The sequence below is a fragment of the Notechis scutatus genome, chromosome 5 (genome assembly GCF_049901735.1).
Source record: "Notechis scutatus isolate UNSWTSFEM ecotype Mainland chromosome 5, rNotScu1.2, whole genome shotgun sequence".
NCBI lineage: Eukaryota > Metazoa > Chordata > Lepidosauria > Squamata > Elapidae > Notechis > Notechis scutatus.
In genome coordinates this window covers 60,270,508-60,296,758 of record NC_142013.1, presented here as the reverse complement: position 1 = coordinate 60,296,758, position 26,251 = coordinate 60,270,508, and the positions used below count along the sequence as shown (strand labels likewise).

The 26,251-nt window shown below is 39.7% G+C and overlaps 1 protein-coding gene and 1 long non-coding RNA gene across 10 annotated transcripts; one reads left to right on the top strand and one right to left on the bottom strand.

Moving 5' to 3' along the window:
* Positions 1-627: 627 nt before the first annotated feature.
* Positions 628-5,577, top strand: MID1IP1 (MID1 interacting protein 1). Of its 9 annotated transcripts, none has more exons than XM_087966865.1 (2): positions 628-745; positions 3,626-5,577. In XM_087966865.1, exon 2 carries the CDS (start codon positions 3,899-3,901, stop codon positions 4,412-4,414), a length of 516 nt encoding a protein of 171 aa, XP_087822991.1. In that variant the 5' UTR covers positions 628-745; positions 3,626-3,898; the 3' UTR covers positions 4,415-5,577. The 9 variants fall into 9 exon arrangements, with proteins under 9 accessions (XP_087822991.1, XP_087822990.1, XP_087822987.1 ...); XM_087966864.1 differs by lacking the exon at positions 628-745 and adding an exon at positions 1,795-2,099; XM_087966861.1 differs by lacking the exon at positions 628-745 and adding an exon at positions 1,795-2,195.
* Positions 5,578-11,504: 5,927 nt separating this feature from the next.
* Positions 11,505-18,073, bottom strand: LOC148130500 (uncharacterized). Its single transcript, XR_015749838.1, has 2 exons — positions 16,764-18,073; positions 11,505-16,235 (listed from the first exon to the last, which is right to left on the bottom strand). It is a non-coding gene; the product is annotated as an uncharacterized LOC148130500 (long non-coding RNA).
* Positions 18,074-26,251: the final 8,178 nt, after the last annotated feature.

Below are 26,251 nucleotides of genomic sequence, written 5' to 3'. Positions count from 1 at the left end.
TTCAGGAAATAATATAGTTGGTTAAGTTTTCCTTAAACCTCTTTTTTATGTTTTTGGTGCTTTTGAAATATTGAACTAGTAGCAGAATTCTTCACAAATCCAAATCCAACAAACAGAAAGGAAGACAGGATTCTTTGGCAATTCTCATTGAAATGTAAGTGATAACACATTTAGTCAAAATACTCACAAGATAAAAAATAATGCGATATAAAACAATGACGTACAAACAGCTTTCACTTCAATTTGATTTTTGCAGGAACACCTCCCAATTAACTACTTGTGTCTAAAGCAACTAGTAAATCCGATGGTTTGCACTTTCCTACAGCACACAATTCGCAGCTAAGTTAATTTTTTTAAAAAAATATAACGTGTTATTCTAGTCATTTTTTTCCTAATTGCAACGTGGTGCAGCATGACGCAAGGCTTCAAGTACTGTAAGAGCCTTTATTCCTTTTTTCTTTCCAGAGAAAACGTTATAAAGTATGCGAAAGATAGGGAGTCATTATTTCCCAATGCTTTGGCTTATTTATAAGTTGTCAGGGCAACGCACTCGCACCCGTTCTCTCTCCCTCCCCGCCACAAGATCTTCCCGCTGCTCTTTTTAGCTGCCACTCCTTTGTTGCCACGGGCGCTGGAGCAGAAAGAGACAGGAAGTGTTATTTCTGATCCGGTATTGCCGAGACTTATTAGCATATTCGGACAGAGTCTGACTAGCAGCACGCAAGGCGATTGGCTGAAGCTGGAGGTAAGGCTGTGGGGTGATCCTGGCACGCAGTAACTGTCGGTCATTGACTCGGCTCAGCTCCGGGAGGCCGCACGTGGAGGTTTTATGCGGACGCGTGACCTCTTTTGCCTGAGAAGTATCGCGGGTCTTCTCGCGGCTTTATAATCATTTATTTATTTTTATTATTTTTATTGCTGTTGTTGTCGTCATTCTGGATGGTGAAATGGGAGAGAAGTTGTAGAGTTGTAGACGTTCGCTTGCAGACTGCTCAGTATTTGGTCTGCTCGCGGAAGTAAAACGTCTGCAACGTTAAGAGTCGTGTTCACACGTCTGAGGCGCGAAAAGCTCGTCCTATTGCCAGCGACCTACTAGTGATAGGAATTGAGCAAATAGTTTTGACCTTCGAAATAGACCTCCGAGGCGACAAAAACAACCTATCCACCACTTGTTATTGCCGATAACACATATCTCAGTCGTTCATCTGGTTTAATTGGTCCGGGATTTTTTTAAAAATGCGCTACTAAAACCTGGGCAATTCGGGTGTAATAAGGTGAAAGTTGTAAAGGGAAAAATCAATCGGATCCTTGTTTCTAGGATATCTAAACTTGAAAAATAATGCTAATTTTTTAGGCACACTTAATTGGAGTAAAACGTCCAACGGATACAAGGTTTATTCTCCAGTAAAAACAATGCATACTTACGAAACATGCGCTCTCTTCCCATCCGATGTCTTATTCGAAGGCGATAGAGGCTTAAACTTAAATATGCCCCTCGCGAAGGGAATAATCTAAACACGTGTTATCTACGGTAGCTAGCTGCACTCGATATTTTTGACCATAGAAAATCTGCCTAAAAGCAATTTAATACGTTCTCGAAACCTTTAGCTCATTGCCAAGGCTGAAAGTAGAATTTAAAGGTATATATATATATTAGACAAGATTTTAGAAAAAGTCTGCAGTCCTTTCCCATTAAGGCCGTATCTTGGGAGTTTGGTCCCGAGTTTTTCGTACTGTAATTCCGACCCCCCCCCCCCCCCATACAAAACGTCGGGAAGCCAATTGCTTTGGGAAACTACTACTAGGAAGGATTAGGTCATCCTCAAAAGAGGTGCATTTTATTTAAAACAATATAGTCATAAATGTCCCTCAGACACCTGATTGTTTTCAGACTAGAAATTGTTCGTGGGATAATTCATGGGCTTCTTTCACGGAACTGAGTAGAATTTCAGGAAGGTGCTTGAGGCAGCAATGCTTTTTGACGCTATCAGCGTTTTGAGAGCCAGTCGGTCGCTCACTACAGGCTCAGCAAATTTTTTTTGTTAGAGAAGCTTTAAGACTGACCCTGACCCTAACAGAAGCCTTTGAGCAAGAAAACGGTAAAGAATTGGAGAAGCTTTTAGTGGGAAAGAAAGAAAAAAGCGCCCCGCCTTCTATTGATGCAGAACTTGCCCTGCTGTTTGCTCTATTTTAAGGTAACCGCCTTTAACAGTTGCCAACATTTTTTATCGTTTTGAGTGCTTTTTGGCAACGATCCTCCAACTTTTGGGAGGCTTAATTATGTGGTTCTTTTTTAATTGCTACTCTGGATGGGGGGGGGGGGTAGAAGAGAATTGAGTTCTTAATGCTCCCACGCGCGGGTTTGTAAAGGGAGAGGAAACCTATTCGTGTTTGTTTCACTCACTCCTCCACGGCAGCCTGGGAAACTGAGGAAGAGCAAGCCAAGACCTGTTTTGGGGGATGCTGCAAAGATTTCCCTTGGCTCACATAATGGAGTGAGAGCCTCTATTTGACAGCTTCCCCTTCCCCAACCAATACCAGCGCGCATAAGGACCCTCCGGGGTGGATGTTGGTGAAGAGGCGGAGCTGTTAACAGAATCCGGTATTACATGTGGTCACTTGGAAAGCACAGAGAAGCCTCTTTTTCCTCCTTGCCTTGCTTCACTGCAAGGGGGTGGCCCTTGGAAACACTTTATTTTAACATACGGGCTATAAATACTGCTCTGAGATAGAGACGGAGCGAAAGACTGCGGTAGGGCGCTAAGGACGCATGCGGAGCCGGCGAGCCGCCATAGGTAAGGCAGCTCTTGAAGCTCGCGGCGAACGCAGGGGCGGCAGCGCGCTGATGTCGGTTCTTCGGCTGTCCTCCATTTGCTGCTTTGAATGGAAACGGCGGCGAGGCGATTCTTTGAAGTAGAGCCTGGGTTTTCTCACGGCTTGCGAGGAATACATTTGGGATTGGCAGGAGAAGAGTTACTTCAGATTCCCCTAGTCCACCCTCGCGCCTTTTGCATTGAAGGAAGTTCTATATGCACGGGAGGAAAGATGCGAACCAAGCCGGGATTCTACTCTCTGGGTGGAGCTGGCAGTCCAAAGGCGCTGTTAAAGAGACGCGCCTATGTGGCTATATAAGCCTTTTCCAACGAAGGAAAGCTGTACTGTGTGGTTTCTCGGCAAGATAAGGGCTAGCGCTGGAGGTGACATGGTGAAATGGCCACGGAGGAGAAATACCCGAGTGAGGTTCTGTGAGGTTCTTCCAGCGTGTACAGAAATGGGGACAATGGTTATTTCGGTGCTTTGGCTTTGTGTCACGGTGCTTTACCCCGTGTATTTACCGAAATGTTCTGAGTTTAATTCGGGAAACGGTGTGGAGGGAATTTCATTGATGGTAGGTGAAGATCGGGATGAGAAGAGGGTTTTTGTTTTTTTTACTTCAATAGTTTGTATTATTTTTTCTATCCATAAAATAATTAGAAATTGGAGAAAGAGCACCATGAAGAAAGCTATGTATTTTAAAAGAGCCAGGCATTTGATGAAAGGCAAGGGCAGCCAGAGTTGATGTGGCACGGGTTTGGGGCAAGGCACGGGCTGATCTCAATCGCCATCTTTTGTTCTCTTTTTACAGCCACTCCTTGCAGCAGAGGCTTTCTTATGCTGAGCCTGCACTGTACCTAATATTTGAGAACATTGGAGAAATATCACAACCCTTGGGAAAATATTGCAGAGAAAAGGAAAACAGTGGTGGTCTTTCTTTTTGGAAAACACACTTAACTGCTTGGCACAGTTTTTCTCATTGATTCCATCTTAACAGCTAGAGCTTCCTTAAGGTACTTCTTCCCTGCTTTCATCACAGTTGGAGAATTTGCTTGCTCACAGTGCACCTTACCTAGCAATCAAGATGATGCAGATCTGTGACTCTTACAGCCAAAAACATTCCCTCTTCAATGCAATGAACCGCTTTATTGGAGCTGTTAACAACATGGACCAAACAGTGATGGTGCCCAGTCTTCTTCGGGATGTGCCTCTCATGCTGGATGAACTGGATTCAGGGGGTGGCTGTGGAGAAAGGGAGCCCCAGTTGACCCCCAATGGTAGTACCTATTGTTCTTGCAGAGATATGTATAGTCACTACATGTTGCTCAAATCCATTCGCAATGACATTGAATGGGGTGTATTACAACAGGCAAATGAGGAAACCACTGGAAGGAAGAAGGATAAGCTGAATGGGAGCTCTGGTGCCATGGACATAAGCCGAGGGATCCCTGAAGATAGGGAGGTGGAGGAGGATTTGGAGAAGCAATTTCATTATCACCTGAGTGGGCTTCACACTGTGCTCTCCAAGCTTACCCGCAAAGCCAATGTACTTACCAACCGCTACAAGCAGGAGATTGGAGTCAACAACTGGGGGCACTGAATCGGGGAGGGCCTGCCTGCCTGTTCTGGTGAAAAGTTAAAAAAATATATAGGGGAAATAGGTATTTGGAGAGGGCTAAGGAATAATACAAACAAGAATAGTTGTGTGTGTGCGGGAGAGTGAGTGAGTGAGAGAAAGTCCTGGAGATTTAAAAATTGGAGTATATCAAGGTCAGTAGTAAATGTAGGATGCACTATAAAATTTTGTATCTTAGAAGAATATAAGGATAAGAAAGTGAAAGGGACTTCTTATTTTAGAACTTTACTGTTGAGTACTACTATAACCTTTTAGGGAGGCAGGGTGATAAATTTCTGCCTCAACTAGCAGGCATAACTAGGCAGCCAAGTATAAAGTTTCCAGATTCTGAGAACTCAGAATGATGTATAATGGCCCTGCCCAGTTACTGAAAGAGTTCGTTGTAATTCTTGGGAAATTGCTCAAGTGCATGTGGTGGCGGCAATTGTAGAGATGATTGTATCACTTTCCTGATTTTTGCACTAATTTTGTAACGTGTGTGAGGATGTATTTAAGAACCTATGAATTCTATGCATGCTGTCAGAATAGTAGACATCTTATTTTTTATCAACGCACAAAAATTATATTAACACTAGTTAAATATGTTTTTAAATATACAGGGTGAACAGTTATTGTTCATCTTTAGATGCAACACTTATCTTTCCTTATTGCATAGAACTGGTTAAGATGAAACTGCAAGTATGCTGTTTAAATTATTTTTGCAGTGGATAAAGCCAGTTAACTAATGTCCACTCATATTTCAGTGGAGAGTAAAACCAATTACTTAATGTGCACTCATAGTTCACTGGAAAGGTAGGTTCCCATTATTGTACATGTATTGATTATTTAAGCTTTTTTATTCAGATGTGGAATATATTCTAAAATAAGGTATATTGACTAAAGTTGGTGTATGTTTGTATACTATGGCTCCACTTGAATTAAATGCTAATGTTTACAATACAGGAACTCTATTCTTTACAAGAGAAAATACTCTTTAAATTGTTTTAATTTATTCAAATTGATTGTAGGAGCAGTATTCTCTGTTCACAGCTCTTATTCCATGGAGCAGATGATCCATGAAATTGCATATTCCAAATTAAGTTGTTTATGTATATACTGACTTTCTTTGATTAAATTCAAAGCAATGCAAATAGGGTTTCTCAGGGTATTTTCTATCCGAGCATTACATTTTCAGACCTTCCACAATGTGGCTGTATCATGTGTCTTCCATCCTCTCAACTGTATCAGACAGCACTTCTTAGAATTCATTTATGTCCCATAAAATCATCTATTGGTGCTATTGGCATTTTTTAAGGTAAACACTCAACTCCTGTTTCTTGATGTAGTATGAAAGTGGCTTGTCAGTAACTTATTCCAAGATGTTTTTCAGACTACCTAATCAGTCCTACACTCTTGAAATTTATTCTTGGTTTTCCATCTGCATACTAGTTAGATTCAACCTTGCTTAGGTTTCTGAGCACAGGCAGAATAGGTCAGATATTGTAATTTGTAAATGAATACCCATTTTGTAGTAAATCAAAACAAGATGAAAATTGTTCACCCTCAAGATATACAAAATTATCTTTGCATAACATATTTTTCCATACAGTATATACTCCAAACTTGGTCTATCTTACTAACACATATTCAAATTTACATTGCCAAAATTGTGCTTGCTATAAACATTGTAGGTAAATGTTTTATCAGATGTAATTTATTTTACAATCAACACAATTCTTTTGAGTTTAAATTAAGATTTTGAATATTATCCTTGAAATAATTATACTGAAAGAATAGGTATAGTTATTTTTCCTTCTATCTTGTAGCCAGTCCAGAGTAATTATATTAAGATCCTAACTGATCCATAATCCTCTTATACCTTCTTTATACAATAGGCTTATTGATTGGTCCTTTCAAAGCTACCTTTAAATTGTGATTTTTAAACCATGCAATGTTAAAATAGATAGAAGATGCAATTATATCTTTTACCTTGTTTAAAATGTGGTACTATTGCATATGTACTGCCCTTGATTACACTATGGTTCAATAGCAGCAAAAAGATGTCTGAAACTAAGCAAGAAGTTTTCCCATCTTTGGGGAAAAGATTTGTTAAAGGGTATTTCTAGATTACTTTAAAAATAAAATGGCATGGCATAAAATGAAATTTCTTGTAAACATATATTTTAAAAAATGTACAACTAAAATAAATTGAACAAGTCACCAAGCCCATTTGACTTACAGGATACTTTTACACAGAACTGAAACAAGGTGTGCATTCATTTTGCTATTTTTAACACTATTGTATCCTAGATCAAGCAGATGAGTCTTAAGGATTCTAGTATATATGTCACTAGCAACACAATACTACTGTCCTGTGTATGGAGTATGTAGAATAAAACAATTACGTCATCAACCCAAATCCTTAAATGCCTTACACAATGTTTTTTTATGCTAAGTAATATCTATTTTGGATATTTATAAAATTCTTTTCATTGTCCACAAAAAAAAAACCCCAAGCAAACATGCACATTAAATGTATGTGTTGAGGTAATTCCCCTTTAGGAGAATGAGCGCATACAGGGAGACGTATAGAGAGTAGTGTTTGAATAATACACACACAGTACACAGATACACTGTACAGTAAATGTAGGTTTTTACTTCCAGAAAGTTTAAGCAAAGTCCAAAATAAGCAGTCCAAAGTCATTCATAGGTAAATCAGTCAGTTTTTCAATCCAGGGATAATCCAATAACAAATTCCAGTGTCAAAAACAGTTCAGTAACAAACTTACATCAAATCCAGAAATAGCAGTCAATTAGGAAAAGTGGAGGAACGGCAATACTTTCCAACAGAAGGAAACAGATACACTCACACTCTCTTCTGAGACTCAGACTAAGACAAATCAGGTTTCTCGCTCCATCTTATGGCCATTTGAGAAACCACACCTAATTACAGTTTTGCATTTTCTTAAAGATACAGTTTTAAAATGTTTATCCTGGTTTATATATTTCTAACCCAAATACCTGTTAGGTGACTTATATTCCTAACATTCTCCCCTTTTGGGTTAGATAATATGTATAACCTTACATTCTAAGTCCATAATTTTCACAGCTAGCCTTATGCTTTATAGAGCCTTGGGCCTTTGTAAAATGATCTGCTATATTGTTTTCTGACATACAGTATTCCAGCTTAATCATCTTACTTTGCACACATTGTCTCACATTTAAATATCTTAAATCTGTGTGTTTCGTTCTTGTTTTAACAGCAATATTTGAAGCCATCTGTATTGCTGATTGGTTATCTTCATAAACAACAATAGGATCTTTTACATCAATTCCCATATTAATTAATAATTGTTTATACAAAACTAAATCTGTACATAGTAAAGACAAACATGAGAATTCAGCCTCCATTGTTGACAAACTTAGATGTTTCTGTCTAATAGATCTCCATCCAATCAATGCTTTTCCCAATAATACAGCAGTACCCGATGTAGATTTTCGTGTATTTATGTCTGTAGCAAAACTTGCATCAGCATATGCAGTCAAATTCAGTTCATCTTTAGGCTCCAAATACAATGCATAATGCATTGTTTGTTTCAGGTATCTTAACACACGTTTAGCAGCTTGCCAGTGCCTTTCAGTTGGCTCAGTGTTAAATCTCGCTAATTGATTAACACTATATGCAATATCTGGCCTCGACCAATTACTGAGATAAGATAAACTACCAATCAAGGACTGATAAATGTTCTTATCAAAAATAGGACTTTGAACATCACTATGGCTAAACTCCTGGCTCATTGGTGTTTTAGCCGGCTTACAAAGTTCCATTTTAAAACTGTTTAGTAATTGGTTAATTTTATCTGCCTGTGGGATCTTGTATCCTCCCCTAGTTCTATCTATCTTTAAACCAAGATATTGTTTGATTTCTCCTAATTGTTTTATCTTAAATTTCTGTTCCAACAGTGAGATTATCTCAGTAGCTTCTTGTTCCATTTTGGTGATTAATTCTATGTCATCAGTAAATAATAACAATAATGAAATCATACCATTACTTTCTCTTTTAAACAAACATGGATCAGCCATGCCAGCTACAAAACCTATTTTAGTTAATTCTTTAACTATACATTGGTTCCACTCATATCCAGATTGCTTCAAACCATAAAGACTCTTTTTCAATTTCCAGCAATCATTATTATCAGTATTATCATTTTTGAGACCTAAAGGTTTCTTTAAATATATGGTGTGTTGCAACGGTGCATGCAGATATGCTGTCTCTACATCCAAATGATTTACAATATATTTCTCTTTAGCTGCCCACACTAATGCCGCCCTTAATGTAGTAGCCTTCAGACTAGGTGCAAACACCTCATCATAGTCATTTGCTGTCTGATTAAACCCTTGTGCTACTAACCTGGCTTTATGGGTAACAGTCCCATCTACACCTGTCTTCAGTTTATAAATCCATTTACATCCCATGGCATGTTTACCTGGTGGTAACTTAACATTTTCGTATACCTCCAGTCTTTTTAAGGATTCCAGTTCCTTATCCATTGCTTTCTGCCAAGCAGCCTGATCCTTAGCAGGATACAGTTTTAGTTCACTATAGTTACTTGGAACTGTATTCACTTGGCATACAACACTAGCCTGATATCTATCAGGTGGTTGTGTTACTCGGGTTGAACATTTTGGTAATACAGGGCTTACTGGTGGACTTTCCTGTGCCACCTGCTCCTGTTCTTCTACCTCCTCCTGTGCCTGTTCTTCTACTTCCTCCTGTTCTTCCTCTTTAATGGCTATTTGGGGTTTACTGATTTTATCTTTAGGGACTATTTGGGTGTCAATAATAATATCATTGCTGGATTCCTGTTCCAGTTTATCCCATCCAACGTGCTCAAGAAATTTTGCACTAGCACTACAATAAACATGAGCTGTGCCTTGATCCCAAAATCTAAATGATCTATGGTTGGCCTCGTAACCCACAAAAAATAACTTCTTAGCTCAATGTTGCCCTTTCAGTCTTATTTGTGAGGGAATATGCACCCATGCTGGAGCTCCAAATGTGTGTAGGAAACTTAAATTTGGTTTTCTGCCATGCCAACTAGTGAATGGTAATTCTCCAGTTGTATTTACTACATTGTTTAAAATATGGTTACTACACATTATGGCCTCACCCCACAGTGTTTCAGGTAAACCTGAATCAGATAACATAGTACGAGCCATGGCTTGTAATGTTTGCCCTCTTCGTTCTATAAACAAATTATGTTGTGGTCTGTAAGGTGCAGAATGTTTATGTTCAACACCAGCCAATTTTAGCATAGTTTGGAATTTTTTGTTAACAAATTCAGTCCCATTATCAGTTACTAAAGTAATTACTTTACTTTTCATTTTTCTCTCAGCAAACCTTAGCCAGTTAAAGAAATGTTGGAATGTTTCTGTTTTGTTTTTCATAAGAGCAGAAACCATATCGTGAGTAATACTCAATAATACTCAAATTATAACAGGTACCTCCTAAACTTGGTTTCTTAGGACCAATCATGTCAGCAAAAACAACCTCTAAAGGTTCTTTGGTCTTAAACCCATTTATTCTGTTTGCTGGGGTAACCTTGCTTTTATCTTGGCTACAAGTATTACAGTGTAAATACTTGCTACAGAGTTTCAATTTTACTCCCTCTGCCAATTTAACAGTTTGAGCATTTTGAAATTAATGTGCCCTAGACGTCTATGTAGTTGTTATAAACTGAGTTGTTATAAACTGAGTTAGCCACCTGCAACTAGTCATCATGTATCACATATAAATCATTTTAGCAGTAACATTTTTACCCTCTTTCTCTATTATACAGTTATCTCCCCTAAAGGTTACTACATAACCAAGATTAACTAAAGCCCTTACTGATAGCAAATTAAATTTTAGTTTAGGTACATATAACATAGTTAAATGTTCGTTTATACAAGAACAATATGCAGTACCTTCACCTGATGCGTTAATCTTCCATCCATTTGCCAATGATACATGTTGTTTACTTGTAGACATCTTTATAAACCCGTTTTTATCTCTAGTAATGTATTGCGATGCTCCACTATCAACAACCCACAAATCATGTTTTACAGTTGAATTGCTAGACATAGCTAAACTAGCATTCTTCTTCGCCTTCTGGTGTTTACTGGTATTCTGTTGTTTTCCTTTCTTACAGAATTTAGCCATATGTCCCCTAGCCCCACAAGAAAAACATTTCCTAACAATTTAGGCAGTTGAAGACAAATCCTCTTCTTGTGGTTGTCCCTTCCTCAGTCGTCTTCTTGCTTCTTCTAACAATCTTCCAGTTATGTCAGTCAATGTCAGTTTATCTCTGGGCAGGACTTCCAGTGAAGATACATAATCATCATAACTTTCATCCAATGAGGAAAGAATGATGTAAACTTGATGCAGCTCTGAAAATATCAGTTCTTTTTCATGTAACTCTTGGAAAGTTCTTTTCATGAAGTTTAAATGAGCTAACATATCTCCACCTTTCAGAAGACGTGCTCTAAACAGTTTACGTGTAAGATGTATGTATGCACCTACACTGTCACGAACATAAATCCTCTTCAAATTCTCCCAACACCTAGCAGCAGACTCTTCTCCACGAATATGGACTAGCTGCTGGTCACTCAGTGTTAGTCCAATTATACAAAGAGCTCATTCGTTGTTCTGTTTAAAGTCAGCAATCTTCTTGGCATCATCCTCATTTTCTGGATCCCAAGCATTTACATCTGGTGGATCTTGAACTACATTCCATAAACCTTCTCTACGCAGAAGAAGACTGCACTTCATAGACCAGGAAACATAGTTTGTTCCATCCAACTGGGTTATCAGTGATAGACTTGTTGAAGTGTCTTTGCCAGGATATTAAACCACAAACAGCAAACAGCTGTCTGTATACAGTACTGTGCATTCACACTAACTCTCAGTTATCTGAGCCTGGTATGGCCTGGGCCCATAACCAGTGCTGAGGTAATTCCCCTTTAGGAAAATGAGTGCATACAGGGAGACGTATAGAGAGTAGTGTTTGAATAATACACACACAGTACACAGATACACTGTACAGTAAATGTAGGTTTTTACTTCCAGAAAGTTTAAGCAAAGTTCAAGATAAGCAGTCCAAAGTCATTCATAGGTAAATCAGTCAGTTTTTCAATCCAGGGATAATCCAATAACAAATTCCAGTGTCAAAAACAGTTCAGTAACAAACTTACATCAAATCCAGAAATAGCAGTCAATTAGGAAAAATGGAGGAACGGCAATACTTTCCAACAGAAGGAAACAGAGATACACTCACACTCTCTTCTGAGACTCAGACTAAGACAAATCAGGTTTCTCGCTCCATCTTATGGCCATTTGAGAAACCACACCTAATTACAGTTTTGCATTTTCTTAAAGATACAGTTTTAAAATGTTTATCCTGGTTTATATATTTCTAACCCAAATACCTGTTAGGTGACTTATATTCCTAACAGTGTGCAACGATATTTATAAAATTTATAAAATACACAACTTACAGATTTTTTAGGTAGAAGGACCACAACTGGTGACACATAATGATTTTCCATGAAATGCATCCTTGAACCTGCAATTTTGTACTCAGATTTCCAGCAGTAAGTTCTATTAAACTCAGTGGCATTACTTTTAAATTGGCGTGATCATGCTACAGGTCTTTTCTTGCCCTAAACCCCACCTAGCTTTATTCCATTCTTTAAAAAATAAATGGTTTAAGAGATAGATTAATACATTTTGAATGTTAAACTTTAAATAATTGAGGGGAATTCATATTTGCCCTTGCATTTGAAGCTAGAAATGTCAAGAATAGTAAATGGTACATCACTGGGAATTGGGGCAAGGGTTTTTTTTTCATATATTTTTTTACTAAAGCCTAGTTTCGGTAACTGGCATCCTTGAAGAATTGTCCTGATAGGACAGTAATTTTTTAAAACTACCGCTTAAGTGTAGTCCATTTTAATTTTTCCATGATTTGTTAGTTGCGAAGTCGTGTCTGACCCATTGCAACCCCATGGACAACATTCTTCCAGGCCTTCCTATCCTCTACCATCTTCTGGAGTCCATTTAAGCTCACACCTACAGCTTCAGTGACTCCATCCAGCCACTTCATTCTCTGTTGTCCCCTTCTTTTATTGCCCTCAATCTTTTCCAGCATTAGGCTCTTCTCCAGCAAGTCCTTCTCATTAGGTGGCCAAAGAATTTGAGTTTCATCTTCAGGATCTGGCCTTCTAAAGACCAGTCAGGGTAGATCTCCTCTAGGACTGACTGGTTTGTTTGCTTTGCAGTCCAAGGGCCTCCAGCACCATAGTTCAAAGGGCTCAATTCTTTGGCACTCAGCCTTTCTTATGGCCCAACTTTCACAGCCATACATTGCAACTGGGAAAACCATAGCCTTGACTATATGCACTTTTGTTGGCAGGGTGATATCTCTGCTTTTTAGTATGCTGTCTAGATTTGCCATAGCTTTCCTGCCCAGTAGCAAGTATCTTTTAATTTCTTGGCTGCCCTCCCCATCTGCAGTGATCCTGGAGCCCAGGGAAATAAAATCTGTCACTGCCTCCATTTCTTTCCCATCTATTTGCCAGGAATTGAGAGGATCGGGTGCCATGATCTTAGTTTTCTTAATGTTGAGTTTCAAGCCAACTTTTGAACTCTCCTTCACCCGCATCAAGAGGCTCTTTAGTTCCTCTTGACTTTCTGTCGTTAGAGTGGTATCTGCATATCTGAGGTTGTTGATATTTCTCCCTGCAATCTTAATTCCAACTTTTAATTAATCTAGCCCTGCCTTTCTCATGATGTGTTCTGCATATAAGTTAAATAGGAAGGGTGATGGTATACAACCTTGCCGGACTCCTTTCCCAGTTTTGAACCAATCAGTTCCGTGTCTACTTCTCTCTGTTTCTTCTTGACCTACATATAGGTTTCTCAAGAGACAAATATGATGGTCTGGTACTCCTATTTCTTTAAGAACTTGCCACAATTTGTTGTGATCCACACAGTCAAAGACTTTAGCATAGTCAATGAAGCAGAAATAGATGTTTTTCTGGAACTCCCTAGTTTTTTCCATGATCCAGCGTATGTTGGCAATTTGATCTCTAGTTCCTCTGCCTCTTTCAAATCGTGCCTGTACTTCTGGTACTTCTTGATCCACATACTGCTGGAGCCTAGCTTGTAGGATTTTAAACATAACTTTACTAGCATGTGAAATGAGTGCAATTGTGTGATAGTTTGTACATTCTTTGTCATTGCCTTTCTTTGGAATTGGAATGTAAACTGACCTTTTCCATCCCTGTGGCCACTGTTGAGTTTTCCAAATTTGCTGGCAAATTGAGTGTAGCACTTTTACTGCGTCATCTTTTAAGATTTTGAATAGCTCATCTGGAATTCTGTCACCTCCACTAGCTTTGTTGTTGCTCAGATTTCCTAAGGCTCATTTCACTTCTTTTCTAGGATGTCTGGCTCGAGGTCAGTGACCACTCCATCGTGGTTATCAGGGACGTTAAGCTGATTCTTGTATAGTTCTGTGTAATTTTGCCACCTCTTCTTAATCTCTTCAGCCTCTGTTAGATCCCTGCCATTTTGGTCCTTTATCATGCCCATCTTTGCATGAAGCATTCCCTTCATATCTCCAATTTTCTTGAAGAGATCCTTGTCCTCCCTGTTGTTTTCTTTTATTTCTTTGCACTATTCATTTAAGAAGGCATTCTTATCTCTTCTAGCTATTCTCTTGAATTCTGCATTCAATTGGGTGTATCTTTCTCTTTCTCCCTTGCCTTTCACTTCCCTTCTTTCCTCAGCTATTTGCAAAGCTTCCTCAGACAGCCATTTTGCTTTCTTGCATTTCTTTTTCTTTGGGATGGTTTTAGTTGCTACCTCTTGTACAATGTTGCGAACCTCCATCCATAATTCATCAGGCACTCTGTCCATCAGATCTAATTCCTTAAATCTATTTGTCATCTCTACTGTATATTCATCAGGGATATGATTTAGTTAACACCTGAGTGGTCTAGTGCTTTTCCCTGCTTTCTTCAAGTTAAATCTAAATTTTGCAACAAGAAACTCATGATCTGAGCCACAGTCAGCTCCTGGTCTTGTTTTTACTGACTGTATAGAGCTTCTCCATCTTTGGCTGCAGAGCACATAGTCAATCTGATTTCTGTGTTGACCGTCTGGTGATGTCCATGTGTAGACCGGTCTCTTGGATTGTTGGAAAAGAGTGTTTGCTATGACCATTGTATTCTCTTGACAAAATTCTATCAGGCTGTGCCCTGCTTCATTTTGTACTCCAAGGCCAAACTTGCCTATTATTCCAGTTATCTTTTGACTTTCTACTTTAGCATTCCAATCCCCCATGATGATAAGGACATCATTTTTTGGTGTTAATTCTATAAGGTGCTGTAAGGCTTCATAGAACTGATCAATTTCATCCTCTTCAGTACCAGTGGTTGGGGCATAGACTTGGAGTACTGTGATATTGAATGGTTTGCCTTGGATTTGAACTGAGATGATTCTGTCATTTGTGGGATTGTATCCCAGTATTGCTTTTCCTACTCTTTTATTGACTATGAAGACAACTCCATTTCTTCTGATGGATTTTTGCCCGCAGTAGTATACCTGATGGCCATCTGAATTAAATTCACCCATTCCTGTCCATTTTAGTTCGCTGATTCCTAAGATGTTGATGTTCAGCCTTGTCATCTCTTGTTTGATCACGTCCAGCTTGCCTTGATTCATGGATCTTACATTCCAGATTCCTGTGAAGAATAGATCTTTACAGCATCGGACTTTCCTTTCACCACCAGATACATCCACAGCTGAGCATCCTTTCAGCTTTACCCAGTCTCTTCACTGTTTCTGGCGCTACTAGTATTAGCCCTCTGCTCTTCCCCAGTAGCATATTGGACACCTTCCGACCTGAGGGGCTCATCTTCCAGTCATAGCTTTTTGCCTTTTGGTACTGTCCATGAAGTTTTCATGGCAAAGATACTGGAGTGGGTTGCCATTTCCTTCTCCATTTTCCATGATACCCTGGCCATTATGTAAGAATTTCTAGTAATTATTTCATGATACATTGCATTGGATAAAACTCCATTAAGTATTCCAAGGTACTGGTAAAATGGTAGTTCATAACCATTCCTTACTCAAGATAAGGTGTTCCCATAGGGGAAGCTCCAACATAGAAGTAAATGTGCTTATATATGTAATACACTATAGCAACATAGGAAACTCCTTATGACAAAATCTTGTCTATGTTGTGTATGGCTTTTAACATTTCACAAACAAACCGGATATGCCACTATTTTGCTCTGAAAAATATAGTGTGTATGATATATCACTGTGCTATGGACTCTGTCTCTAAGTACCTTCCTTGAAAAATATTAAAGATGTATAGGCTGAGACAACTTCACAATTTCAGTTCCAGGTCTTGGAATTATTATTTTTATCTGCATATAAAAATAATAGCATTCATTGAAGTCAAATAACCATTTTAAAAAAAACCTATCATTTATTATCATTAGGGTACGTACAGCTTGACTTTTAATTAACCATGCATATACATGCACTATTAATTTGTGAATCTGGCATGTATAGAAGGCCTCCTGAATGTTATTTGATTTGATTGAAAAGCCTCACCTGTTTCTGCTGCTAAGTTATTTTAATTGGTAACATACTTCAACCTATTTCCCTGGCTGTTGATCTGATAATAACAATCCTGTTATCCAAATAAACTGTTTCTCTGTCATCTACAGTGTGCTGATCTTGTTACTTGCCCTTGGAGTCTTTGTCTCAAGGCTTAACTCTTAGCAGAAACTTTCAAAAGTTAAACCACTAGAAAGTTCAAGGCACAATTGCTATGAGTGAAAAGGATTGGTTTTTCTAGATTTAAATTGTCTAAATCAGGGGTGTCAAACTGGATTTTGTCGAGGACCAGATCAGCATCAGTACTTCTCCCCAGCCTAGCTGGGGGGGGGGATGGGACAGGATGGAATGGACGCCTCTTGAAGCCCTCTACACCACCACCCGGCCCATTTTTTGTCTCCACGGCCTCCTGCAGCACTCTGCCAGCCGAAAACGGTCTGTGTGTGCCCCCCATGTCCTTTTTTGGCTGGCATAGGCTATGCACGTCATGGCCCAGTCTTTTGATATTTCCAGGCCAGCACCACGGGCCTTGAGTTTGACACCCTTGGTCTAAATTAGGTGATTCCATTCCATCATAAGAATAGGGGTACAAATTCATTTCATAAAATACAGTGGATGGTCAGATTTGTATATGATATTTATGAAATTTTATTTAAAAACATAAATAAATGGCTTTCCATGTAACCTGGATAATATTGGATATTCACCTTTGTTTCTAAACATTGTAAAATGTTTAAAATTGGGATTTGCAGTGCAATATCTTGGGCTTCAGGCAGTTTCAGATAAATCACATTATTTTACTAAAACCAGTGGTGGGGTTCAATTTTTTTTACTACTGGTTCTGTGGGCATGGCTTAGTGGGCATGGCAGGGGAAGGGTATTGTAAAATCTCCAGTCAGAGGTAGCATTTGCCAGTTCTCCGAACTAATCAAAATTTCCACTACCGGTTCTCCAGAACTGGTCAGAACCTGCTGAATACCACCTCTGACTAAAAACATCATGAAAGGGCCTTTGATTATTCATTAAAGTTGCTTTCCATGGTTTTGGAAATTAAGCAAGCAGGTTGTCAGATGGTTTTTAAAAATGTTTTTTTTAAATTAAGAACCTGTCAGGGCAAGATAACTTTAGTTTGTCTAAATGAGTCAGGAAAAAGAATCTTAAGAGCAAAAGTTTCTGTGACCTGATTTTTTTAGTATGTAATAGACAATTTTTTTCAGTCAGGATTGACTAAATTGTAACAATTTAAAGTCAAATATGAAGCTACCATATCAATAAGAATCAGTTAACTTATAATGTGAGGAACTGGACATACAATGTGGGGAATGGGAGTGAACTATGGGATATTTTCTATTTAATAGAACTCCCTGTGGCACCTAGAACCATGCACACAGTTTGGGAACTGCTAAGGGCGCGTCATGAAAAAATTACCAAGACATTTTGGGTGCTATAAAACAGGAAAGTTTGGGAATCTCTAGTCATTTCTGGCACCAGATACATTTTCTAGTATTTCTAGAGAATTTTAGTAACCTCATAGTACATCAATTATTAGATAGATTCCAAATTAGTCAAATAACTGCAAGTAAACAGCTTGGAGGGTAGAGTCAAGTGGGGTGTCATGAGGTTCTATCATGAATTCTGAAATGTTCATCAATCTTGTTAATTACCTGGATGAGAAAATTACTGAATTTGTAGTCATCTACAAATGATTAGCACTTTAGAAGAAAAAGAGAAAATTAAAGTTTGGGATAGTGGGCCAAAATGAACAGTATGGCATTTAACAGGAGTAGTTTATGCAGAAAGGATGTGAATGTGAGTCAACCATGTAATACAGCTACTAAAAAGAATATATTTTGAGATGTATCAATGAACATATTGTCCAGATCATAGAAAATAACATGTTTGTTTTGCCTTAGTCAGGCCCAATGGTGTCAGTGAGCTGTAGTAAAAAAGTAAAGATGACAGTTACAGTGATATAATCCAAGCTCTGCCTGTTTTTTTATGTGTCGTGTGTATCCCATTTTTAAAAAAAGAAGCAAAACTTGGTACCATGCCTGCTATTTTGACTTTTTTTCCCCATGCCCTATGAATATGTCTGATTAGAACCCTATTGGAATATTGTGTTTTTGCAGTTACAGTCTAAAAGCGATATTGTCAAACTGAAACAAGTTCAAACAATGGCTACCAAAATGGTGAGGGAACTGTAAACTCAAGAACTACGGAAAAATTTAAAGGACCTGGATGTGTTTAGCTTGCAGAAAAGATTGAATGAAGATATAACAGTTTTCAGCTACATAAAGGATTGTCATTCAGATGAGGGTGTTCTTTGTTGAGACAGAGAGCTGAACCAGAACCAATGGTTGAACTACAGAGAAGTAGATTCAGGTTTATCATTGGGAAAAACTTTCTGATGTAAAAGGTGTTAAACAGCAAAATAGATTGCCTCATGAGGTGGCCATGTTCCAATAATCAACCCTCTCCTTGCTGTTATGTGACCCTACTTTGGGTGCGCAGTAGCAAGAAGGTTGCATTTACAGCTGTTTGCAGTGTCCTGTGGCCATTTTTTATGATGATTTTGCCTAAAACGGGCACTTCCAGTTTTTAGCAAAATCCCACCATAATGAACAATGAGTTTCTGAATGACCATGGTATTCACACATACAACTAAGGCATTCGATTAACAACTATTGCAAGTAATAAAATTGAGTTAGTCATGTCTTACCATTTTTATGAATGTTTCAACTTATGACTATAATGGGCAGGATATTTTAGTGTCATTAACTCGACTACTGTAAATAAATTTGATTAATAATTAACTCAAACTGCTTACATATAATTTCTGCTTATGACAATTTCTAGTATCTTCACAATTATCAATATAAGACTTTTAGGTATATAATTTTTTAGATTCGCCTTTTTCATAGTAGGCGTACTTGCTTTCCTCCAGTTATTTGGACTTAGAATTTCTTCGAAGTAATACATAAAAGTTTTGCCAACCGTGCAATTCATTATACTAGAAGACATTTCATCTGACCTCATCTGACAGATTTCACTTATCTTTCTGTCCATTCTCAATCTTCGATCATACTTCTTCATCTTGCTATTTGCAATTGCCTGATGAAACTAACTTTTTTATTGGACAAGACTGAACAAAAGCATTGTTTTTACTTTTCTTAACTTATCAAGTTCTTTTCCTGTTAACTTCTTCTGTGATGCATTAATTTTATCCCATGTTTAAAACAGCTGACAACCAGTTAATTTCCAAAATGATTACAAAAATGTGAATACAGTGTACTTTCAAACCAAGAATGGTTTGAGCAAAAAGATAATTATTCCATCATCTCCCACAGGTCTAAGCCCAACAGAGGCTACTGTCTTACATTCATCTGACAAGGAGCTAATGTATGTGTAAGGATTGCCTCTCCACCTAACTTAAGAAAGTGAAGACTCTTGAAATGGAGTATTTCAAAAGGAACTTTTTATTAAGTAGAAGTGACAGCAATATATTCATAGCAACATCTGAATACCCTTAGGCAAAACAAGTAGAATTAAAGCAGTAGAGACCCCTCCCTTTAGCCAGATGCCGGATTCAGCCAATCCACAGGTGTGAAAATGTTATTGTACTGGCTGCTCTGAAAAATAGATAAGCAGGCATTCCCATGGCCAGCTCCACTGGCTTTCAAAATGAAACAACCCACATGGCCCTCCCCCACTACCACATTCCCCAAGAGGTGAGAAAATCTCAGGGCGTTCCAGCACCAGGATACAAGTTATAAAATAGCAGTTGTCACAGGCAATAGTATTGAATCGAATTCAAGACCCCCCTTCTCCCAACTGAATGGCAGTATCACTTTTAGGGATCTGACATGCTGCCTTCCTTAGAAAAAAGAGTGCTCCACCTGGAAAAAGATAGAAAAGTATATTAGCAAGATTTCTTAGGGTATTAGGAATGGAATTTTTTCAGTAATGGAGGACCCCTGACATGGTGTTTAGGTTCCCATTCATTTTGTGATGAGGGTAAATGTTTCCAAGCAACTAAATACTGGGTTTTCCCTCTGTGGATCCTAGAATCAAGTATTTCCTTGATTTCAAAGTGTTGTTCACCTTCTATCATGTTGGGAACAGGTGGTGTAGATGCAGGTGGTCTGAGGGGTGATATTTGAGTAAGCTAATGTGAAATACTGGGTGGACTTGCCTGAGTGTTTTTGGAAGGAGTAGTTCTGTCACTGGATTGATGATCCTAATGATAGAGAAAGGTCCAATGAACTTGGGGCCTAATCTTTTTGATAGTTGTAAGGATTGCAGGAATTTAGTAGATAAGTATACTCTATCTCCAACATGGGTCTGGGTTCCATTCTTTTCTTGTCAGCCTGAGTTTTAAAAGCCTCTCTAGCTTCCTTTAATGCTAACCTAACTACTGGCCATGTGTTTTGCAAAGTATCCATCCGTTCCTTAAGTGAGAGGATGGTGGGGTTTTCTGTGGGTAATTCAGGCATGGAGCTGAAATCTTGGCCTGTGGCTACTCTAAAAGGGGTAAAACCAGTACTTGAGTGTACAGAGTTATTGAATATAATTTCAGCAAAAGGCAGAAGTTCAGTCCAGTTATCCTGTTGATAATAAAATATCTTAGATATTGTTCTAACACTGAGTTAGTTCTCTCAGTTTGACCATTAGTGCATGTGTGATACAATGAGCTCAACCTCAGGGCAGTGCCAAGTAAGCTCAAAAATGCCCTCAGAAAGGTGGAGGTGAATTGGACCCCTCAGTTGGAGATTATCCTTTGTGGAGCTCCATGAAGATGATAAATGTGTGTTAAGAATAATTTGGCTAGACTTTTGGCAGTTGGGATCTTTGGGCAAGGTATAAAATGTGCCTGTTTTGAAAACAGGTCTATCACGATCCAAATAACAGTATTCTCCACACTTTCTGGCAGTTCTACAATAAAGTCCATAGAAATCTCTCTCCAGGATGCTGAAGGTTTGACTACCATCTGTAAGAGTCCTGATGTTTTGCCCTGACATCTTTTTGCTGCTGCACAAATGGGGCAGCTAGCTACATAGCTCTCTATGTCCTTTCTTAGTGATGGCCACCAAAATTGTCTTTTAATAAGGCATTCTAATTCCTCAAAGAACTATTTTATTCTAATCACACATCTTGGCACGAACTGATGGAAGACAGTACTGAAGATTTCCTGGACTTCCACATCACTATAATTAGAAGGTTTTCATTTTTAAAAAACAATAAGTCACATTGTCCAACCAGGAATATAAAATAGTTTCCTGACAACTTTCTCTGGCTGAGCAGCAGTTGGAAAGCAGCTGATTCATCACCCAGTTATGTTGTTTTGGCTGCAGCTTCATCCACCTCAGTTTTACCCCCCTCCATTTCTCAAGTGTGTCAAACTGAATTCTTACGATTCCATCACCAAACTAAATTCAGGCTTGACAGGCTGCCCCCCGCCACTGGAGGAACATTCCTGCAAGACATAAAGCATAAAGACAATCACTCATGCCTTCCCTTCCCCCACTGAGAGGTCCCTTTGGCTTCTGAGGGTACTTGTCATGGAATTGCTTTATCAACCTATCCGCATTTACCTTCCAAACTTTTAACTTTTGTTTCAGATAGGAGTATCCCTTCCAATGTATCAAATATTCTAACTGGCCCCTCTATACCCTCAAGTCCAGGATCCTTTTTATTTCATAGTGTGTTTGACCCTCAATCACCAACAGCTTGGGGGGAGCCTGATCCACTTGTCTAACTTGTGAATTTACCACCTGTTTCAACAGACTACTGTGGAATACTGGATATATTTCCCCTAGTAATCTGGGAAGCTGAAGTTGTACTGTAACTGGGTTAATCACTTTAATTATAGGGAATGTCCCCATATATTTAGGACCAAGATTTTTTGAGGCCAATTTTAATTTCAGGTACTTTGTGGACAAGTACATCTTGTCCCCCACTCTAAATTCTGGTTGGGGAATGCGATGTTTGTCAGTCTGCTTTTTATAGGCCTCCACTGCTTCACTCAGGACCTGCTTGGTATTTTCCCATGCTTTTTTAATGACTCCATCCACTCTGTTAGTGACATGGAGGAGGGTGGCTCCCTAGGGAGCTCAGGCATGGGAAAAAACTATGCCGCTGGTCACCTGGAAAGGGGACAGACTGGTACTACTATGCACTGCATTGCTATATGCTACCTCAGCAAACAGCAACAACTCTGCCCAGTCTGTTTGTTGATAATTTACATAGCACCTTAAGTATTGCTCTACCATAGCATTAGTTCTCTCAGCGGCCCCATTAGTACTTGGATGAAATGCTGAGCTAAGCCCCTACAAAGACCCAATGACCCACATGAATTCCCCCCAGAACTTAGCAGTAAATTGAACCCTCGGATCAGAGATCACTCTACGGGGGACTCCATGCAACCTATAATCCAAGCTTGATAAATGCTTGATAAATAGATTAGTCATGCTTGATAAATAGGTTAGTGAGTTTCCGTGTAGACAGGGGTCCTGGGCAGGCCACAAAGGGGCCTGTTTGGAGAACAAGTCCACAACAGTCGAAATGACAGTTTCTGCTGCTTTGAGGAAGCTCGACAATGAAGTCCATAGCTATTTCTTCCCAGGTTTGGGACAGATCTGCCACTTGCCGCAAAAAAACCAGGAGGTTTTCCTGGCCTCATTTTCATCATTGCACAAATAGCACAGCTGTCAGCCTTCAAGATTTCTTTCCTTTGCATCTTTTGGTTGCCATAGTAACGGGGGGCAGGAGGGATGATATAATTGTGGGAAGTGAGCTGGAGGCTTTGAGAATAAACTGTATAAGTTGGGGGGGTAAAGTTTCTTCTTTATGCTTCTTTGCTGTGCTATGTGCAGGTGCAACTCTTTATCAAGAGGCCAAGGTCAATGGACACACGCCTGCATTACCACCTGACGATGCCCACAAGACATTATCTACAACTTTAATTGGATGGACAATTTGAACTATTGTGGGTGGGATCATTGCCATCACTTTGAATATGTGATTTTTGTGTTCAATTCCTCAGATTCAGAATTCCTTTGATGCTACCACTTGATTTCCAGTAAAAGGTATCTTTTCTCTAATTAACGGAGTCTAAGTGTTTCTTTCTTGGATTTTGAATGGAGCACCACCTGACATTATTCTGAATCTCAGTTTACTAGCCTACCCAGAGAATCAATACTTTTTCTTCCAAGGGGGTCTGAAAACAATGTCCAATCCAGCCAGCGACCAAGAGGATTTGGGAGCTATTGGAAGACCAGCTTTTAAAAGTTGTATGTAATGTCATGTGGGGCATTGTCAGGAGGTGATGAGGCATCTGTCCATTGACCTTGGCCTATTTTGATAAAGAGGTGCACTTGCGCATAGCATAGGAAAGAAGCATAAACAAGAAACTCCCCCCCCAATTTATACAGTATATTCTCAAAACCCGCCAGCTCACTTCCCACCCCTCCTCCCCCTGTTACTTATGACAGCCAAAAGATGAAAAGCAAAGGAAAGAAATCTGGAAGGCTGACAGGCCCCCCTGGTGGGGGGAGCAATTGCCAGAAGGCATCGAGCTCCAAAGGTGCCTCCGTTGGAAGTAAAATATGGAGGGGATCCCAAGGAGTTAGGGTTTTTTCTGGTTCAAGTGTGGAATCACATGGGAGAGTACGGCAAGGACTTTTCCTCAGAGGTAGCTAAAGTCAGATGTGTTACCAGGGCTTTGGAAGGCACGGCTGCAAAATAGATGGTGACTTTGCATAATGATAATCCCCCCAGTTGATGAATTACGACCTGTTCGTGGCAGCGTTGCACACCAGATTTGAAGACCCACTAGTCGAATGTAAGGCTAGGATTAGGATGAAAACCATAAATCAGTGGCCGAATAACCCAGAGACCTGGCATGCCATATTCAAGGCTGGTCCTAGGGGCCCCTGATAGAAGCTTTTAAAGATGGGTTGAAGATGTTTATCAAAGCTGCATTGCCAGAAAAGACCCCAGTGATCTACAACTCTGGTATATGTTGGCAGCAGAAGTGGAGATCAATTTGATCTGAAAGAGACATAGGGGTGGCCTTGGTTGGAGCAAGCCCTCCCCCACCAGCCCTCGAGAAGCCCCAAAGCCTCAAAAGGGAGGATTGACAGTAAAACCCAAGACCACCGCGTGCTTCTGATGTGGGAAGGAGGGTCACCAGGCTGCAGACTGCTGCGCTAAGCTGGAGCTGAAGGCAGCACCAGGGGGAGGAAGAAAACCTGAAAAAACTCCAGTCAAGCCATGCAAAACGGCACTTAAAGCAGAGGACGTTGTAGAGTTTGCCCCTCTGAAAAGAGAGGAGCTGGGAACTCCAACCTCTTCTGGTGAGAGTGAATCCGAATCTGAAGATGACCCTCTGGTAAGTCCAAACAAGGGTCCAATGACCATTCCAGTGAAATTAAGGGTACCCATGTCGGGAGCCCAAGGGGAAATGTTGGACTTGTTAGACTCTGGGTGCACAAGGTGCGTGATCAGCTCAAAAGTCATGGAGAAGTTGGGTTTAAGGCTAAGAACTTTTTAAAAACTCCCATAGCATTTTGCCAACTGGATGGATCAGTAGCTGGGGGTTACACTATAATATATTCTGTGTTATATTCTAAATACTATCTAAACAATACAGTCTTCTAAATTAATGTACTCCATATAAATCAATATCAATAGCAGTAGCAGTTATTGTAATAAAAATGCAATCTATTCAATACACTCTATTTGTTGGTTAATTGACAGATTAATTAATTAGTTAATAGGTAGTGTTAATTTATAAGTTAATTAATAGGATTTTTCCACTCTAATTATAAATAAATAGGGCTATAATTCTAAATTTAAGTATATCTTTAAATAACAATAAATAACAGTCAATATGAATGTAAATATATAACTATCAATAAATTTCAATCAATATATATCTATATGAAAATTGATATAAATATAAATATAAGTATAAGTATAAATACAAGTGTAGATATAAATATCAATGTAAGAGTTAGATATAGAAAAAGTACATTTACGTATAAAATTTCCGTTAAGTTATATAGGTTAAGAAGTTCAGGAGTAAACTGTTCTTTAAATCTTTAATTGTACTGTAACACTGAAAAAATGACAGTCAGCTATTCTCCTGAAAGCCGTTCGGATCATCCAGAGAGTGGGAGGTGCTTCAGTCTGCGTCGTTGAAGGCTGAGCTCAATCACTGAGGAACGCTCCGCCCTCCATCACGCGGCTCCCTTGCGTTCCCCAGTTTGCGCTCAGCCTTCGTGAAGTTAGGCTGTGCAGCTCTCAACTCCTTGGCCGATTCAAGATCTAGCTCTCAAGTTTGATTTGACTTTAAAAAACAGTAATTTCTTCCTTAGCCTACTAGCGCAGGACTTAATTGTATTACTGTCCTTTCTTGTACAATGGCAGATGACAATTCCACCAAAGGCCCTTCTTTGAAGGCCAAATCCAAATCCTACCACCTGCGCAAACAGGCTAAGGAAACACCTAAGGAGACTTCTAAGGCTTCTCAGAGAGACGCCCTACGACGTCATAGGGCTCTTGAGAAAGAATTTGACAGGCGATCTAGAGAGGCACAACCGGTACTTCCAGCACCCTCCGCTCCTTCTACCTCCAGACACCCCCCCCTCCTCCAGATTGTTTTTCCGTCTCCAGGCGCAGCCCATCCCAGGGACACCAGGTTCCCGGCCCATCGACCAGACGGACTCCTGAAGCTACATTTACGCCCACGGCCGCTGGTCTATGCCAGGAGGAGGCCCCCACAACCGAGATCCCTGCGCACATGCAGGCATGGATGGAACGGGCCATTCGCCAGGGGATAGCAGAGGGCCTTCAACAGATGTCCAGGTCTGCTCCCCCCTCACTGGCGCCCGAACACGACCCACCATCAGTCAGGTCCTCGCCTAGATCGGACCCTACTCGTGGTCAGGTACCTTCTCAAGGGGGCAGTCCTCTCCCAGAAAGGGACCCGGAGGAGGCTATAGAGTACCTAGAGCAATTTGGGGGGGAAGAGGAACTGGAATGGGGGTCTATGCACCAAGAGGAGCCCCTATCGGAGGTAGACCCTATGGAGGGGGATATGTCCGAGGATGAAGGTCTCACCCCGGACCAACCCACTGTTGCGGGTC